The 20,315-nt window shown below is 41.1% G+C and overlaps 1 protein-coding gene across 1 annotated transcript; it reads right to left on the reverse strand.

Moving 5' to 3' along the window:
* Nucleotides 1-12,613: 12,613 nt before the first annotated feature.
* CCKAR (cholecystokinin A receptor) lies at nt 12,614-19,262 on the reverse strand. The gene is made up of 5 exons (XM_037401599.1): nt 19,142-19,262; nt 18,133-18,384; nt 15,835-16,096; nt 14,094-14,221; nt 12,614-13,450 (listed from the first exon to the last, which is right to left on the reverse strand). The coding sequence occupies exons 1-5, from the start codon at nt 19,260-19,262 to the stop codon at nt 12,924-12,926; spliced, it is 1,290 nt and encodes a 429-aa protein (XP_037257496.1). The 3' UTR covers nt 12,614-12,923.
* Between the last annotated feature and the right edge of the window lie 1,053 nt (nt 19,263-20,315).

Genomic DNA, 20,315 nt, shown 5'->3' on the forward strand with positions numbered 1-20,315 from the left:
CTCTGCTTGTAGCTTGGTCCACCAGCTGCCTTGAGGAATACAGTTATGAAATACGGGTAGAGCTTTGCCATTCGTCTGCTGTGATCTGAGAAGTTTTATCAGCCACTTTAATATATTACTACTTTCTCTCACCTGTACTTCCATCCTGTTTTAGCAAGCAAGTTCTTTGCAGCTGATCATATTAAGAGTGAACACTAAGGATACTGATGTTTATCTTGTTTTTCAATTAATTCCGTATTTATCTGTCTATGAAAATGACGTTTAAATGTTAGCTTGTGAAATGTTCTGCGCAAAAGCACAGAAGCACTATGGCATGTTCAGTGCAAATTGAACGGTTTTCATTATTCTGAAGCAGGAAATTCACAGTCCCAATACATTAATGTCCTGATGCAAGGGACATTTGTCCAGGTCCCAGGTGTGGGTGGAAAAAATGAGTTCAAGCCTTTAAGTTACACCTAAGTACTGCCACATTATTATGTAAGATGGAAGGAGAGAGGTAACAGCAGAGGTGAGCACTAGTTTTTAAGTCAGAATGCTGGAAATTTCAGTGCTGATGGGAGTTATGAATCATGTAATGGATGCAGTCATTAAAGTCTGAGTGTTACTTGTCATAGAGGCCGAGAGGATGGGCTGTTCGTTAAGGAGTTGTGTTCTGCTGGCCAGCAGCGATGTTGCCTTAGAGGGAGGAATGATCACCCAGGACACCCCCCCGCTGAGCCAGGAGTCACCTTGATGGCCAGAACTTATGAATCATTTTATTCTAAAACCTGTCAGTGTAAAATGGGAAAAATCAAGTAACAGATGAATGATAACAACACTTCAATAAGCTGCTGGACGCTAGCAGAACTGAGTTACAATCTCTTTTCCTCTAGCAATTCATTAATTGGCATTAGTAAACAGTCAAGAGCTCAGGTATAAAATATCAAATTATATACAAGATACCTACTAAGAAAACTCAGGCATGTGTGCCATCCAAGTTTGAATCATCCTGAACTTACCTAATCTTAACCATTTTGATGTATTTTTCAGGACCACATAGAGCAGGTTTAAAAAAAAAAAAGCGGGAAAGGGTAAAAAAAAGTCTTCTCAAGATGTTTGCTTTAAATGCAGTTAGGACACGAGTAGCGCTCTTGCATCCCAATGAAATACAGTAATAATTTCCCTAGGGATTTATAATCTTTTTCCAGTTAAGAATAGTTTATAGGCATTGATAAAACTCCAGACCAGAGAGGCTGTAAAGTCTGTCTTTAGTAGTTTAGTGGGTCCATTTTGCCTGAAGTGGAGCAAATGGAGGTTTAACTCCTTTTTCTGAAGCAGGAACGGGGAGAACTAAAACCCAATTCTTTCTCATCTAACATCAGTAATTCTGGTTTGGGCTGGAGAAGATTTCTCCCTGCCAAAAAGGGGTTTGCTCTGACTGGCTCATCTCCATCAAAAAGTTTTTGATTAGATAGTTCAGTAAGAAAGCTCCTCACGAACTCTCATTTCACCTAACTTCCCAGCTGAAGCTGAACTGTAAAATTCTTCAAGAGAGAATTAAATCTCTCAGTTTGAGAAATACGAATGATTTGATGTGCACAAATGAAAAGCAAAGTTGTGTTACCTGAGGATGCTCGAGAACCTCAATACTTTCAAACCCTTGGTAAGGATGTGGGCATAGCAGACCACAGGCAAAAATGCACTGAGTAAGAATGGGTTTATGTGTAAGGGAAACTGGGGGCTGCTGATCTTCAGACTGTAGCTGCTGCCCAGAAAACCCCTGCTGGCTACTGTTTGATGAGGAATATGCCAATAGTGTGCTGCGTTTCTGCTTGCTAAGCCCTCTAAATAAGTCAGCCTGGTAGAAAAAAAAATCCACTTGAATGGAGAAGTGCAGGGAACTTCAGAAGTCAGAAGCAGAGAACAGAGAAGTGCCTCAACTGAGAGGCAGAGCCAGAATTTCAATTCGAGAAGGTGAAAGTTTTGTTTTCTTCTGAAGGATACAAACCGTCCAGCACCTTGCTGCAACACTAAAACATTTCTCTCTTCTCTAAATAACCTTGAAAAAAAAATAATAAAAGAAGCCTGCACTTCAGCTGGCCCAATGGAGACTCTGGGATTCAGTGACAGCCCCAGCCCCACACCACCCTCCATAAATGGGTGTTTGGGGTCAGAATTAAAAGTCCCACTGGACACACCTGAATGGGATTCTGGGCCTATGTGTTTATGACCAGTGGGAACAAACACTTGAAAGTAAATACACAGTCTCCTCTTGGACACCCAGAGGAAAAGGAAGTTGTGTTATATTTGAACGTCCTTACCCAGACAAGCTCATCAATGACAACAGAACCTGTAAATGTAAACCCCAAACTGTTTGCAGCAGCTGCTGTTTGGGAGCAAACAGGATTAGATGGGACTGGCTCCAGAGTGGGTTTGAAGCAGAACTAGCTAATGAAGCATACAATATTTCCAATTCGACAGCAGCGCCACAGGTCTTCTGCACCTTTATTTAAACCATGTCTTGCAAGAAATATCCCTTTCTGAAGATTTGTTGCAGGTGTAAATACTTCATCCGCTCACTCAAGCCCAAAGACATTTAAATGTCTACATTTTAAATTAATTTCCTCTTATTTCAATTCGAACATGATCTGCAAACTCATTCAGTGGCCTTGAAATGCTGCTCCTATTTCACCAGGTGCCAAAAATTTTAATCCAGTCTCACCTTGCTGCCCAAACCTCCACCTCCTTTAGCTATACTTGTATATATATGTGCTGTCAGTCCTTAAAATGTATTGCAAAGAGTGAAATCTAGAAAATACATGTGTCCACTTTAATTTCAGTGCTGTTGGCAGGCCACTCCCTAAGAGGTAGATTAGTCATCACATCTTGCTTTGATTGCAAGAAATCAAAATGTGCAAGGTCATCCAGTATTTTCAAGTGGTGACTTGTCAGAGAGGGCATGGAAGTCCTGAAACGTTAATAAAATTAACTTTAGAATTTGATGAAGCCAACCAAAATGCGACAGGAGGAGCAATAAAAAGTTGCTTTAATTTTCTGGATACAAAACAACAGTAGTTTTGTTGATGACGTGTGTGTGAGCACATTAGATCTGACATACCCCACACAGAAAAGGGGAATTGCCAGAACTGGAGAACAGTCATAGGAGGTGAAAAAGAATGGTTGATATTAAAGCTGTGAAACAAAAGTAAAGAGAACTCCAGCCAGATAGGGAATTTTGCAGCTTAAAAATATAAAAAAAAAGGATGTAAAGTTACTTGATTCTGTAACTGGAAAGCAGGTGTTTCCAAGTGTCCCTTCTTCAAAAGCCCTCCCGACTGCTATCTACGATAACTGGTCGCACAGGTGGACAGAGTCTCAGACATAGGAAAGTACTCAAAAGCACTTGCACAAATATGTTCCTCCAGAGAGGATCAAGGACAAATGTAAGTAAATAACAAACCTTGGCTCAGAAGCAGAGCCTGAAGTTGCACAGATGGCTACGTTCAAGCCCACATGCGTACAGAAATAATACCAGAGTTCTTTGTTTTGTTTTGCGTAGTAGTAGATTAGAAAACATTATTCAAAGTAAATTTGGAGGAAGCGCAGACACAACATGAATCAGTTATAAAATTGCATTTTGGTAAGTTTAATTTAGAAACATGGCTCTTGGTAGGGTTGGGAGTATAATTGAGTGTACGAGGCATTGTAGTCTAAGCAGATGTGTAGATTTGGAAATTACTGTCTAGCGAAGCCAACTGGTAGCATAACAGCCTGCTGCTGTCAGCTGCCAGAATGAGGACACGAAGCTCTGTGGTGGAAAAGTGAGGTGGAGGTGGGGCAGGAGAGGCAATACCTATTTCCTCCTAGCAAAGAACACCACTCAAATTTTTAAGTTTGTTTACAGGATGCTAGTGAAAAGTAGACTGTTCCAAATGCTGGGAACCGTTAAATGCAAGCACCACAGTTTGGGGGGAAGAGGGGGTTGGTTGGGGGTGTGAGGGGGTGGGGGTTGTTTCTTTTTTAAACGCTCTCTTGCTTATTTAGATCCTTTTCTGCTCACCTGGTTTCTGAAACCGTTGTCGTTTCTAGCTCGGTCTGATGGAACACAGGGTCCCTATAGGCTGCCTCCTGCCACACCAGTGGTAGCAGAGCTGGGGTCTGTGTTGGCTGGTGCAGCTCTCAGTAGGTCCTGTGGATGCACAGCGTTCAGGGGTGCTGGTCTTTGGGACAGAGGAACATAGCGCTATATTCTCTTAACCTGTCAGCTAGACTAGAACATAATAGTATTGTGGTAGCGTAGTTTAAACTCCTCACATGAGAGACGCTTGACTCATACAGGCATAATAAATCACGCTCTGCTTGCTAGCAGCACTTTGTACGCAGCAGGCTCTCCGTGGCCCCAGGTGCGCTTCTCCATCAGGCTTCTCTGCTTGGGGCATGCTGCAGAGACCCCCAGCTCCGCTTACCTGCTCTGTCCTGCTGTCGGAATTCAGCAGCAAAACCCTATGCAAAGCCTGTAGAAAAGAAATTAATTCCAGAATAGTTGTTTTCCTTTCAAATCTCCACTTTCAGCCTTGCCTAAAACGAGTGCTTTCATACCCAAAATGAAGTTGGATTTTCCTTCCATCTTGCTGCCTAGGGAAACTTTTGTCTGCCCCCACATGCCCTTCACAGACAGGGCACAGCTGCCTTGTCTCTTGCTTTCAGGAGGGTATTGACAATCCAAAGCCAAAAACTGTTTGCAATGATTTTCTCTCCTCACAGATCAGATGACATTGTCCTTTCCACCTTATTATAATTTTTCCCCCCACTCTACAAGGTCGAAATGTTTCCTGTTCACCTTCCCTTCCATTCCTGTCCCAGCCCTGTGTCTGGGCTCTGCAGAGCCATGTTTTCAGCTGCAAGTGCATTGGATTCCACTTTGTCTTCAGTCACCGTCTTTGTAAATACTCACTCTTCTACCAGCCTCATTAATCTCTTACAGATCTCACAAAGGCAATATAGGACAGAGCTGTACACCTGCAGCTTGCTCGCTCTCTCTCTTCCTCTCCCTCTCTATGTAGCCTCTGTAATTGGAGGCTTGTCACTCTGGGCTCCGGTGTGCAGCAAAGTCTGCCCTGGTCTTAATAAATATTTGACAACTTAGTGCAGCAGAGGAGTCATGTTGGGTGTTAATAAACATCTGATGTCTTGTGGAAAACACTGCCTTTCAATAAATGTTCTTTGAATTCCCAACAGCTTTTACTTCTCACTGCTTGAAATAAGGAAGGAAATTAATACAAAAGGGAAAAAAAATGCTTGAAAAGTGCCAGGGAACACAAAGCTATTCCTGAGTCCCTCCTGGACTGTATTATTTTGCTTCAGTCAGTTGACACTATTTAAACACATTTCCTATTTAATAAACACAAAAGCACTGCGATATGTTTTCTGGATCCTTTTCCTGGATCTGCAATCCCAGTGAAGCGAGGACTTTGATATTAGCAGAACCCTCTTCTTAAAAATCAACCCACTGTGAGAACCTGTCTTATAGCCAAAAATTTGCTTTATTCACTACTGATTTTCTTGTAACTCAGCTGAACACTGTCTACATCTGGACTGCACATGAAAAGCTCTTTGTCTTCAAAACACGGTAGCCTGCTCATCCTGTGATGACCTCTGTCCTTCCCCATCAGATGACCAGGGGCACGTAAATCAGTTGTAGCACCCTGGTAAACTAGAGGGGATGTGAGGCTGGGTTTTCAGCAGAAGCAGCAGCTGCATCCTCTCTGGTACAGTGAATTAATGTCAGCGCCATAACCCTAGCGTTATTTTTCCTCCTTGCATGTGAACTGTGGCAGGACCATCTTCTTGGGAAGACACCAGAAAAAGCAGCTCCAAAGACAGAGTGCCTTGGATGACATTGCTGTCCTTATATTCCTTTACAATAATAGCAAGCTGGTCACAGCAACACTGCCAGATGCTACCACAGGGATGCAGACTGAGTTCTGAGCCGGTTTCAGAGCAAGGAAGCAGCTCTGGTTACTCTGCATCTACCTCCAGTTTAGCTATGAAATCCTGAAGATCTCAGGTGTTAGAAGGCCCGTAGCACGTTCGTCAGTGCAGCGTTCCCAGCTGGCTGGCCGGTTCTCTCTTGGATGTTGCCATCTGTTTACTGCGGATGCCCCTGTGGTTTCACCTCTGTGTCATTCTTCGCTTGGTCATGAATGAGGCCTCTTATCAGTTGCTTAATAGTCTCAGAACAAGGACCTGAGCCACTGTCCGTTTAAAAAAAAGAGTTAACTGGCTCTGACAGCCAGCCAAAAGTGTGAGCAGCCCCTCATCTTTCCTGTGGATGTAGGTTCTGTACGTGTGACCGTTCTTCACGATTGCTTTGTAACACTGGTATTCGTACGACGTTCACAGGAGCTATGCAGTGCTTTGTCCGCTGTTTGAAATCAAACTCAGTATATACATTGCATTCCTCATTCGATCAGGTGATATTTTAAAAATCTGTAATAACTGCCAAAATAGCAGGAAATCAATTATATGGTGTTTACCCCACAGGGGATGGTTCCGACTTGATGTTTGCTACCTGCTGATGCTAATGAAGATGTTTTGTTCTCATCTCACAGCACAGTGGACAGCTGACATCTCAATAGCTCAAAATTAGTGCTTTTTGGACACAACTGGGAGTGGGAGGCAAAGAAAACTCTTCATGCCATAATTATCTGTAGAGAGGCAGACAAATAACTCCTAGTAGAGATGATTTGTCATTAGGCAAGCGAAGCAGGAGCTTTACAATTCATGAACATTTCCTTTGCTTTTTTTTTTTTTTTTCCCTTTCGCAGGTACCCAAGGCAGCCTAATACACTTTGCAGGAAGAAAAAAAAAAGGTAATGCTAGAAATGGGGTTTTTTATAAACCACTTAGCAATTCTGGCATCTTCAAGGCTCACATTACTATGATGTGGATGTAACTGATGAGAGAAGAGCCAGGGAGAGATTGTGCATAAAAGGCTGGAGCTGTTTAACAAAAATGAATAATGTATATAGGGAAATGGACAGGAAAGCCATGGTCAGAGGGTGAGCAAAGTGCTGACCTACATGCATACCTGCGTGAAATGTGATTTGGCTGGTCTGTGTCATATTTTAAATGGAAGAGCAAGACATTTATAAAAATTAACACAAAAAAACCCCAACCCTCCAATTCCAGCTTTTTTAATATATTCCCTACCACCCTGTCTCTGATGCTGTAATAAGGAGATTACACCCTCTCTTTTCATATAATCCTTACTCAAAGTCATTAAGTTTTAGTATTCTTCACTTTCCTTTTGAGAAGAGGCATTTTTTGCCACTAGGAACCCTAAGTTTAGCTCAATAGCCATTCAATTTAGACTGAGAAAAAAAAAGAGGCATGTTTACCAAAATCCTGAGAAATGGAAGAGGAAGTAAGTACAGTCCTTGAATCTGAAGACACTCTTAGTTTGTGTATCTTGATTTGTATAAAAAAGCATCAGCTATGGAAAAATGGGTGTCTAAGACAATGAAGGAGATAAGTAGCTATTAAAATCCTCCCAGCACCTGAATGAGTACTTCCAAGATTAATGCTTCATGAGGAAAAAAACATTGAAGAAACTACACTCACTATTGCAATCGTAAGTTTACAAGATGGTTTGGTGGCAGTCAGTAAGTGCCAAGCACGTTCTGTTCTGTTCATAGTGGGAGTATATCTGACCATAGATGAGCTTTGATTCAGAAACACTGAGTGTGTGTTTATTTGCTATGCTTTGGCTCCGGTGTTTCTGTATTGTATTGCATTATTTCAGTATCATGCAATTCTGAAATAACCTATTTCCAAGCCAGAACAGTGCCGCGACAAGCCAAGATGCACGAATGCGGTTTACACCATCGCTGGGCTCGGAGGCAGGAGGCGCAGGAGGGGCTGGAGGAGGCAGCAGAGCCCCAGGCAGCCTCACCACCTGGCCAAGAAGGGCTTGGCAGCGTCACCAAAGAGGCCACAGCTTTTGTAAAGGAGGTGTAAACCTTTAGTGGCTGCAGCTCCAAATCCACATGCTGCTTTTCATGCAGAGCACCTGTTTTTTGCCTTGGTAACACTGAAATACATCCTTCGCTTGACTCCCTCCACTAAGTGCTGTATTTAGCAGTATTTTAAGCATCTGTCCCAAATTGTGCCTGTCATGTTAAGAAGCGGAGTTTCCTTGAACCCTTTATATTTGATCAGCCTGTCAGTTTCCCAAGAAAGACGAGATCCTTGTGTCCGACCGGCTGGTCTGCTACCTGCGTTTTGACAGCCCACGATATCGGGGGGTGAGTCGATGAACCTATTCGGGAACCCCCCGACAGCGTCACTGAGTCACATCCATTATAACAGCTACTCAGATCTTGGGAGACTTATGCAAAATGGAATTCAGCTGAAGATTTATATCATACAAAATACAAGTTTGTGACAGAGTAAGGTTTGAAGGTTGCTGATGATAATACACTGACCACAAAACAAGCTTAAAACAATACACTTAGTAACAGCTAGCGTTAGTCATAGAATAAAGTTCTTACCCAATAGGCGTCCCTGTGGGGTAGAAGGCAGGTTCAGCCCGTCAACTGATCCCAGAAGTTAGGATGGAGTCTTCCCTAACTTCTCCCCTCAGCCGTCCACTTTTTATACTTCATCATTTATCATACACAGGGTTGGTTACAAGTTTCTCACTCCCACTGTAAATTATTACGCACCCTCAGGCAGCACTACTGCAGTCCTTCACTAACTACGCACGCTCCTCAAGCAGTTGCCCTCTTTTGGGGGGCTAATTGAGTTGGATGTCGTGATCTCCCTCTGCCACAGTTACCTTTGTCCTACTTTCAGATGGGAGTTGTGACACCTTATTAGCTTGTCAGCCAGAATTTACAGCTTTAGAGGGTGGGTCAGCTTGACCTAACCTTGTGACACTAAATCAAAGTGTGATGTTTCAGGAGTTTAGACAACAGTTCCCCCCCTTTAGATATATTTCAGTTCAGGACCAGTCCATTTTCTTTACACTTAGGGGGAGCTTGAGTGGCTCATACATATTGTTTTACTGACTGGCATCACGTACCCAGTGAGATGTAGTAGTGCTTTGGGATGGGGGTGTGCACTAGTATTACAATGAGACTATTTCATTTGAGGAAAGTCATTTCGCCAGTGGTCAGCTCAGCAGCCAGCACCATCTCATATATCCTTTGTATGACAACTGCTATGCAGCTTATCAGACCATCAGGTCCCGTTCCTGCAGGGAGCACAGCAGAGCCTGGCCACGGTGTCTCCACTCTGTTCCACCCTCCATCACTCCTGTCAGCACCTGCCGAGCTGGCAGGGTGTGTTGCTTAGGGAGCTGTGGTGAAGCAGATTCCATGCATGCCAACCATCCTGAAGGTGATAGCTGTATTTCACCCTAAAAACCTTCCTGTAATACTATGCTCCTATTAGGTCCCAGTTTTCTCTGATTTCCTCCCAAAGTAATTTTCCCGCAGTGCCCTAATAATAGAAGCTGCAAGTAATAATGACAGAAGTACCAAAGGAGGACTTAGATATTATTTAGTGCTATGGCTTTGTTTTACAAACTAGTATATACTGCTTGTTTGAGCATGCCAGGAGCCAGTGTTCAACAGAGATGATGGACTCAGACGTAGGGTAGGGTTGTAAGAGGCAATTGCAGAACTGTTGTGTTGTGGGCAGGATATATTGCTTGGGGCGATGTGTTTCAGGAGTCTGTCAGCTGGAGATAATAGAGGAAAATGAAGATGAGAGTGCTCTCTGGGAAGGAAAATAAACCTGTCAAAGAGGAAAATAAAAAAATCTAGCAATTGTTGGTGGGGGGAAGTAACCTAGAGACTGGGAAGGGTACAGAAAAAAAAGATGGTAACATGCATCTGAAAGAGATAAGAGAAAGACAAGGGGAGAAAAAAACCCAGGAGTCAGGGGGGAAAGGGGAAGAAGAGGAAGACTTCAGAGATTTATGGGCATTATACACCTGAAATTTATTGGCTTGCCATTTGTCTGCTACATATGGGAAACAGTTTGCCTTTAGGTACTGCCCATTGTAGAAGTAGACTTCTAGGATAGGGTTTCTCCGCCCAACCTCTATAAACTAATGTTAAAATAAGGAGACTTCATGGGTTCTTTTATTTTAATATGTTTATTCCACCCACATTTATTGTTGAAGATACATTTCCACTAATAGCAGTATCTGAAATAAATGTGCTGAGAGGATTACACGACGCTTTAGCGATGAAAGGGTGACATTTGGACACAGGAGTAACTTCTGCAATGCACAGATCAGGGAAAATGGCATTCAGATGAATGCAGGCTGCAGAAAGGCTAAAATTTCCTGTGCTAGGAGAACAGGGCAGAAGATGACAAAATGACTGGGTTGCAATCCTGCATTTTAAAAACTTAATTCCTACTCCTTACTGGAATTTAGCTTAAGGCTCATGACTTTGGGAGCCTGGTCATAGTTAACACATTGGTTTAAAAACAGATGTGTAGGGGGCAACAGAAGGAAAGAGTGACACATGCACAGACGAGCCTTAGGCAAAAAGAAATGTGCCTCTTCTGGCACATTTCTAACCCTTCCCTGATTGTTGCCCGACTGCCACTCCATCAGGATCTTCTTCTCCTGCCTCCCTCACTTCATCACCTCCAAATTGTGCTCCCTGATAGTTGCGAGGGGGGAATCAATCAAGAGACTCTGCTGCTTTCAGCCACAGGTACCAGGGGCCACGGGTGGCTGTCATTTGATTAAGGCATTGTTGAAAATAGCTTTTGCCTTTCATCTGAAACCATCGTCCTCGGACTAAACCAGTAGGAGCCGGTGAACGGTGTTACATACTGCTATGCTGGCTCTAAAGGTACCAGGGAATCTACATTGAGAAAAAGGAATTTGCCTTTGAAAGTGCATACAGAGCTGTAAAGCAGGCTGTCTCACTATACAGTGCTTAGTCACCAATACTCATATCCAGTATATAATTAAATTGTGATTTTTTTTTTTACTTATATAATTTTCAAACTATGTCCTAAATAAAGCCAAACTTCCAAATGGTATAAAAGACTTGAGAAATATTTTTTTCTGCTCTCACTGTTTCACATAAATCCAAAACCAGCTAAGTTTCTCCTTCAGTTTCAACGCACAGGACAGGTTTGTAGAGGATCTCATCCTACATCCTTATGTGAAGTAAAATTCTTATTTTTTTTTTATGAATTAAATCCCCTAATTTAATTTGGTGGGTATTTGCAAAAGGTCAGATCAATGTCAGTAAGTCTCAGCACCATTCCAGGAATAGTGTTACTTTGTTAATGTGGCAGGCAAAACATTGTTTCTATGGATCGTGCATAAATAGTGTTTAGAATTATTTTTTTTTTAATTTCCTGTCTGTGGACAAGCTGGATGCAAAAAAATAATAGCCAAAGTTGTATGCGAAGTTGTATGGATAAACTGTTTCAGGCAATAACTGAGTGCAGAACATGGATCTGGGTGCCTGGAACTCAAATTATATTTCCAATTTAAAATCATTCTGTAAAGAGATTAGATTTTTCTGATTAAAAAGCTTGAGAGGGGTTATATTTAATATCCACATCTACATTCCGCACTGTGCTCAAATTTAATCTCTTTCTAATAACAAGTTTTTTAAATTATATTGATTCAGCTAGAAGACAGAAGCATCTTCAACAGGATATTTTCACAAAACAAAAGAAATGATATAACTTCTGCTGAGCTCCACAGAGCAGAAGGCACGACCTGAACACCCACAGTCACCTCTGCGCTGCACAGGAAAGAGGCTGGATTCCTTGCTCAGTAAACACCAATCATTACATCATTCAAAGTTTTGGGTTTTTCCTGTGTTGAGTCTGTTTACAAATATGTGTAGCTGGAGAAAACAGTTGTTCCAAAGTTAAGAAAAACTATGTTTTCTGACAAAGTCTTCCAGACTTTGCTCGTTGCATCTGCTCTCTTTCTGCCTCACTACATCCAATGCCTTCTATTTCCATGTGGCAGTACCATGCCAGGAGTGACTGTGAATATATTTGTGAAATGTATGGCTACCGTGAACATCGTCCTACGTCTTCAGTCCTGTGTCTTTTGTAAAATCACCTCTTTGCTTTTATCCCCAGTGTTTATTCCTGTGCTTGCCAGTGTGACAATTTCCATGCAAGCCTTTGGGGCTCATCTAAGACCTTGGCACTTGCACGTGTGGGTGATGGCAGGTGCACAGAAGAAAGCCACTTCTTTGTGCTTGTTCTATGGGGTTTATTTAAACCAAAAATACATTAACTTATATTAATTTAGGTTATTGCCTAAGTGAAAAATGAATTTTATCCACAAAGTCATCAATATTTATTTTAAATTTTTATAAAAAATGAAATTATTTTACTTAATAGCATCATCTTCGCATAGACAAGCCCATTCGTCTTTTACTTGACTGTGACCCCAAAATAATCTCAACATGTATTAGCTCAGCTAAAACAATGTGAAAATACACTACTAGAAAGGTAACTGAGAAAATTTTGATTATGAGGCCTAAGTATTGAAGTGAAGACTGCAATACATGTATTTGTGTTTGAGGAGAATCTATTAGCATCTCAGAAATTTTAAGAAATACTCAGAACAGCAGCCAAAAACTCAACAAAACTGTTGGTATAAAGGACACCAATTTTTACAGGCAAATCTATGACAAATAGAGCATCTTCTAAGGCTTTTTATAAAGTCCCTTATCTTCAAAGAGCCCTCTTCTCCCTTTGTACTTTTGAAGGGAAGGTGATACAAAGCTCAGACAGCGATCCATTTCCCGTACTGTCAGCTGAAGTGTTTCATTACCTCAGAACTAAATCATGTTCAGCTGATGCCTCAGTCACTTTCCAAGACCAGGTGACAGATACTTGAATTTCTGTAGGCCACTCACTGCCTCTTCTGATGCAGCTCAGGGAGGAGCAGATGCATTCATGTGCGTATAAGAACATTTGGAGAGTGAAGCCCCTGTTGTCTTCCCCTCCTCTTCATCACCGACCTCCCCCCGTATTGCAGGGGGCTTTTGCTTTGCGCAGCAGGTGAAAGTGGCTAGAAAACCCATGCGGAAACGCTTGTTCATAAAGCAGTATATGATAGGGTTCACACAGGCAGAAGTGTAGGACAACAAGTGGATAAAGGAGATGGGAGCCCCTGAGAGACGCTGGTCTGCTGAGGCAGTGTCAAACGCGCGCCAGGCGTTCACGCTGAAGATGGGAGTCCAGCAAAGGAAAAACAAAATCACTATCACCACCAACATACGGATGACGAGTTTCTTGGCCATTAAGTTGGCAGAAGAGCTGCTGCTTCTCACCCTGTCTATTTTGCTATGGCTAGTAGCAGAGAGCTGTTGCAATGGCATTTTCCTTTTTCTTTTGGTTTTGTTGAGGTAGCATCCATCTCCATCCTCATATTTGGTGCTGCAGGTACTTACTTTTCTTTCTGTACATATAAATCAGTGCTTAAAGAGTTGGCAAAATATCTCTGAACAGTGGTTCAAAATCAAAAACAAAGATGGAGTCCAAGTCTAAACAAATAACATAATTCATGGCTGAACAACTGCTGCAAAGAAAACACTGGCCTACTTCTGAGTCAGTCATGTATCAGCTGCTCTGCGTCCGCTATATCCCAATATTCTCATGTCTTAACTCTATACAAATTGATGCAAAAGATGTAAGAACACTGTTTGCTCAAGTATTCACTGAAGATAGTTTTCAAAATTATATGCTTCTATGTAAATCTGACAATTTTTATTGTGGTGTTTATTGACAGAAATGGTCCTCACCCATGGCCAGAAAAAAATCTTGGTATTGCTACAAAAAACAAATTAGAAGTTTAATGTATCCTGCCCAGAGCCTTTGCAAACAAGCCATAGGTGAGGAATTATTTGCTAGTGAGTAATGGAATAACTTCAATCAGCAAACGCATCTGGCAAGTTCACGACCATAATGACCATAATGGTCACTTTTGCAAATAGAAAATTTTGCTTTTAGTAGCCTTAAGATGACTGCTCGTATCTTCAACTCTAACTTAAAAAACAAAACAAAACAAAACAAAACCAAACCAAACCTAAATGTATTATTACCTTGTGAAGATTTTCTCTGGCTGGCATCAAATTTTATTCCTCTATAGAGTTCCAAAGAAATCAGGCCATAGGCAACCATCATTATAATCCCAGGTATAAGAAAGAGTATAAGTAGCAGGAAAGTGTACCTAAAGAATCAAAAGATGAACTGAGAGCAAGGAACAGCACAAACCCAGAAAACCTTTTTCTCCAGGTAAGAACTGGGGGGGGAGGGGGAGCAAGGGGAGGGCAGGATTTCAAGATTTTTTTGAAATTTTTCCATACTAATATGAACCATCATTTTTACAGCTCTGGAAATTAGAAGCTTCCCACCTCTTCTCCTTCTTGCCCCAGAAAAATACAGTAGGAACAAGGCTATTGTGGCTGCAAAACATCCATCACCCGGCCTTTGCAGGCCCAGAGGAGATGAGCACTCACGTAGAGGTCAGACGGGGGACGAAGGTCTCTCTGCCTATGGATGGGGCTCCCTGCTGTAACCACATGAGCACTGGGTGCCCTGCCACTTTGAATGACATTAAAATGGCCTTGCAGAAGCCAAATGAGCTGATGATGATTCTTGAAGGAGCCCCTGGTACTGGTAGTCACTACTTCAGTGAGATCTGACTTTCCAAGGGTCGTGGCACGTGTGGGCAGGGATGGAGCAGCCACGACCCCAGCTCTCATCCCTGGAGCCATGCAGAGGCCCCTGGGGAGGGATCCCAGGGCCAGCAATCCCTTTGCTGAAGGAAGCAGCTTTTACTTGGTTGCACATCTCTTACTCTAGGCAGCTTCTCTCATGTGACTACAAGTTGGGGAAATAATTTGGTTTAAATGCGTTCATGAGCTTATGTCTCTTCTGCTCCCTGGGGCTTTGGTGCAAACTCACTAAGGCACCTGGGAATCTGCAACACCACCGCAGAGAAGGGAATTTCACCCTCCATCCTCCCTCCTCATCTGTACTCAGACTGCCAAACACCAGAGGCTACCAAAAGCATTAATACAGGTTTGCTATGTTTGCAGACACACCACACTGAAGCGGAGCATACCTTAACCTTGCTCCCAGTTCCGACTGACCTTCAGTATCCGAAAGAATCTTACATCTTCTTGGTGCCAGTTAAGGTGTTTAGTCATCATGCAAGGGCACAATGTCTAAGTGATATTGCTGCTTAATAGTGCTACTATTTACTTACTCTGCCTGTACCTGTAGGGCTTGGAGCACTGTCTCTCCCCTCATATCTCTGCCCCTATTCTCTAGAAGTGACCAAAAGGGTTCAGTTCTCAAGAAGGGCATTTGCAACCTCTCCAAGTTCTCATATTCTACTTCCCTGCTTCAGAGGACCTTCAGGCAAAAAAATTTCACAGGCAAGGCAGCACACAGAGGGGCACTGGTGTGTGACTGTTTCTCAAAGATCAATCAAGGATTTCTCTGAAAATATTTATGTTTACATATAAGTGGGTCGAAGCAGTACTCCTACATGAGGAGTGACAGATGCTTTCTTTACAGTGACAGTAGCTGCTTAGCAGACCATAGTGTGAGAATCATTGCCATGTTGGGTATCATTCCTATGACACAGGAAAAGTCATACAAGTGTCAAAATGTAAGCAGCTTAATTTTATTTTTTTTTACTTCTTAAATAAGCATGATAGAAGTGTAAATGTTTGCTGAAGGTTAATACTTGATTTTCAACAGGCTTAATGCTACCATGAAATCCTGTTTTCCACCAGATAATTATGCATTTGCTAACAGTCAGCTATGCCTTACCAGGACTGCTGAATGACATCACTTGGCCAAAGGAGCCGACACATATTTGCTGTGGTGTTGTTATACTTGGTAAAAGGTACCAGTTTGCTGTAAATTGGGTATGGTGACATGATAGTAAAGGAAACACACCAGGTAGCAGCAATCACTTTCAAGGCATGAGATTTTGTTTGCCAGACCCTGGACTGCAGAGGTTTGCAAATGGCACTGTATCTCTCCAAAGATATGGCAACCAGGTTGAATGTAGAGACACTTACAGAGACACCTATATATATGAAATAAAGAAAAAGGTTATTCTGTTGTTTTAAAGGTTCATGTTATTTTCAAACAGTCTGGCTAACTTTCTGTATACAAACAGAAAATTAAAAATATAGCAAACTGTTTATAAGCTAAAATGTTTATAAATATCACACTGATTAAGTCAGTGAAGAATGTGTAGGCAATGGGTCTGGGTCTCCACACTGATGTTGCTGTCCTGTGCTTCTGTAACGCCAGAAGTCCGAAAGAAAAGATTCATTCTGTCAAACCGTGAAATTCTGATAACAGGAAAAGAAGACACTTTTCCTCCTCGTTCTTGTCTTTCCTACTGTGGTTTATCCACTCCATTAACTGCACTGAAATTCAAACAAGCATTTGAAATCAGTGGGATTATGCTATGTTATTATGTTAATTACTCTTTTAACACTGAAGTTCATAGTCCCTCTTCAATTGTTGCCATTTTTTTTAAGTGTCCTGCTTGTCTGGTGATCTGATTTTCTCATTCAAGAGAATTAAATATCTTACCACTTTTTTAACTAGATGCTAATGGAGTTACAAAGCAGGAGAAATGAAGACAAGAAGCAGAACCTTTGTCCTTCAAATGCCCTTCATTTCTTCTGTTCATATACTACAAAATATAACACAGTGGTCTGTATTGCTGTCACTGAGGTGACCCAGTTTATCACTTCAAGTTTATAAATATTTCTTGCTAGCTCTGTCACAAATTTTTCTTTTGGTGAATAAGCTTTCATTTAATAGTCTTTGTGAATGTTCTAATGTGAATCAAAATATAAAATGCCAATATCTTTACAGCCTGCTTCACACAAATTATCTGTAATTTAAAATACCTCTTCCTACATCTTAAAATTAAAAAAATGAGCACAGGTGATGTAATGGATGTCAGTGTCTGTTTGAAGCCTCTCTTAACGTGACCTGCTAATGGGAAATATCCACATTCTGACTCTTAAAATAAAACACCTTCATAATGAAAAACTCCGTGCTCAAAAATATTTCCGAGGATTTCTTTTATAAAGTAATTTACACAGTGTGAAATAAGAGAAAGATGACAATGCTTCAGCAAAGTTTTATGACATTTATGGCACCAGTTCATTATAATTGTTTAAACATGGACTTTAGTTTTATTTGTTTTATCTACAAAAAGATGTTGATTTCCCATTCACACACTTTAGGTGTGTACTTTCACATTACATCAAAGTTCTCAAGGGCATTGGTTGAAAGGGGACCTAAGGTTTCTGTAATTAACCAAGGCTCTCCCAAGGTAGCAAAAACTTATATAATGTGGTTTTTTTTCCTTTTTGTTTTTTTTTTTTCTTTCTTTCTTTTAAGAAACAAGCAAATGCACAGGAAGTATTGGAAGTGAGACAAAATCACTTACACAGACATACATAATCCAGGCATTTTGAAACTCCTGGCTCCAAAACCAAAGGGGGTATGGCAAGGCATATAAATGTGATGCTTCTTAAAGTCACCCTCTAAAACCTACACCTATATTTTGTGGTGTCCTGGTGAGCTCTGATCACACCTGGTCTGTTCTCAGAAAGCGTTTGCTCTAACTTCCAGCTCTGCAAATGACACCTACTTTGACCTACTCTATTTTTTTTTTTATGCATCACTGCTACCAAAATAATCTGTGGGCAAAATCTGGCCTTGGTGAGGACTGTACAACCCTGTCATGTCTGATGGGTGATCTCAACACCACTAATAACTCTGTCAGTGATGGGTAAGCAAGCACATGTGCTGGGTTCCTCATTAAAGATTGATCATACAACATATTTTTCACTCCACCTGATCCAGTAAAACACTTCTGCACGTTGTTAAAATTAAGTGGCTGCCTCTGTGTTTTGCTGGATTAGACCAAGGAAAACAGAACCATGAAGATTTGCACTACAGAGCTATTTCTTCATAATTTTGGTAACTGTTCAATGGCAGATGGAAACAATCAGCTTTTTACTGGTCTTTAATGACCTTCTCGCCTATCTCTTTAGTCAGTCTTCAAAATAAGTATAAATTTCCAAGACTTACCCATGAAATAAGTGGCAGTTTTGCAAACAGCACTACCAAAAATAAAATCTTTCAGCAGGTTGGGAATGAGGGTGAATGGCATGCAGAAAAGGCAGAGCATCAGGTCACTGACTGCTAGTGACAGCAGAAATGTGTTGGTGACTGTTCTCATCCGCTTGTTTCTTATCAGCACTGTAATTACCAGAATGTTCCCCAAAATGCTGAGCAGAAATATCAAGCAATACAGCAGAACCCGAATTATCTGATGCAAATCTGAAAATTGTCACAAGGAAAAATCAGTTATACAGTATATAGCTCATAGACTAGTATTAGATGTTTCATCCTTTAATCAAAAGGTAAAAGCCTTTCTGTATTCAGTTTTACTAAGGTTTATGTCTTTATAACAATGCAAAATTGATGGAAGTGCTGAAATTCTTAAACTTACTCTGACCTACTTGAATTCCACAACATTAAAATACAATAGATGCAATACAATGTACATTTGGATAGCCAAATACGACTTTTTAAACACACACTCTGCTCACACCACTTAGTGTGCACCACTCACTCACCATGGGAGTTCCTTCTTTATACAGAAGTAAGAAAAAATAGAGAAATCAAAAATATTTTAATACATGCATATTTTTTGCAGCCTCAGAGTGCTACAATTTCAAATGTAATCATTTGTGCATGGCATCAGATCAGATAACTCCATTGTTATTGATTTGCTCAAAGAGTAAAAATCATGTTTCTCCAAGTCCTTAGCAGAACTGTTTACATTTTGTGCCAAATATTGCTACTAGTTTAGTTTTCCATTATATCCAAATTTTGTTCTAGTTGAATTTTTAACTTGGAAAACCAGCACATTCTAAATTATTTCCTGCCTGTTTCTCATCCTAACTTATCAGCAAGCAGTTGATTTTGCACTCTTTCATGGGAAAAGCTTTGGGTAGCTGTTTCTTTCCATAGTATCCCTACTCCCAGCTAGAACTAAAACTGCCTGGAAAAAACCATGGGTTTCTATACATACCTTTAGAAGGATAAGGTGGTTCTTCCACACAGAAAAAAGTGTCATTTTCAAAGATGATATCACACAGGAAAGCAGTAATATTCGTACCGTTCCCAAGGAAGCTAACATCAACTACTTCCATTCTTCAGTACCCACAGGTTAGCTTTGATGGAGAAGTGGGTGGGTGTGCAACTATCTGCCCATTCCTTCAGTAAACAAATACATTTCTGAATGAAATCTTCCGAAGAAGCACAAGAGAGGCAGTTGTGCAAGGAAGCTCTTCTAACTATCAGGGGCACTGAGCACACAGAGTCCTGTTCAGGCTGAACAAGATTTATTCCAGGGACACACAAGGCAGTTCAGAAAAGCAAGGCATGCGTGCACATACACGCTCACACGTATGCGCGCACACCCCCCCTTCTGTTACTGGACTACTGTTGGGATTATAAACAGGCTAGAAAAAGATTACAGCATTAACCCTTTGCAAGATTGCTTCTACTCACATCTCTGCAATATTTCTCAAAAGGAGTCTGTCACACCATGGCCAATAAATCACAGCCAGTGAGTGATGAGACTGATAAACCCGTCTCTCAACCAACAGCATTTAAAATAATAAGAGCAGCTGAATAGAAGGGCAGAGAAGAAAGAAATACAGTGAAGATTTTGCATGCCTCACATGAAAGTGATTCTTACCTTCATATTTTTCAGAGCAGACTGAAGACTGGGTATGCTCAGAAAAACAAGAGCTGTTACATCTCTCTCATGCGGTGAAGTGCTAACTTTGTACAAAAGCGCTGTACGTGCCTGATCCAAACTCCAGCAAGTCACTAGAAAGACTCACTAATTTCAGTGTTCTTGGATCAAACCTTACAAAAGTATATTAGAATTGTCGGTTAAAGCAGAAGCCTACACATTTTCTCAGTACAAGGACTCGAATACAAACTTGATGAACTGATAAACTCTGGCATGTTAGTTACACATTACTGTAAAACACAACAATCTTGATCATTTAAAAGAAACCCTTTCTTCTGAGTTCTGCTTTTTTAATGCATAAACATTATCCTCTCTGGTGTTTTCACAAAGTCATGGGCTTTTAACTTCCAGTATACAGCTTGTTTATGGCTAAAGCTGTAAATTAATATTATAAATGAATCCCTGCTATAATTCAATGGAAAACATATTTCACATTTAAAAT

This window comes from Falco rusticolus, chromosome 1 (assembly GCF_015220075.1).
Source record: "Falco rusticolus isolate bFalRus1 chromosome 1, bFalRus1.pri, whole genome shotgun sequence".
In the NCBI taxonomy this organism is placed as follows: domain Eukaryota; kingdom Metazoa; phylum Chordata; class Aves; order Falconiformes; family Falconidae; genus Falco; species Falco rusticolus.

Bases quoted from the DNA above. Each gene is read 5' to 3' on its own strand.
- CCKAR (XM_037401599.1), bottom strand. From the start codon at position 19,262: ATGGAAGTAGTTGATGTTAGCTTCCTTGGGAACGGTACGAATATTACT. The intron at 18,385-19,141 runs GTATGTATAGAA...GACAATTTTCAG, and splicing joins ACCACCTTATCCTTCTAAAG to ATTTGCATCAGATAATTCGG. The intron at 14,222-15,834 runs GTAAGGCATAGC...TTGATTCTTTAG, and splicing joins GATGTCATTCAGCAGTCCTG to GTACACTTTCCTGCTACTTA.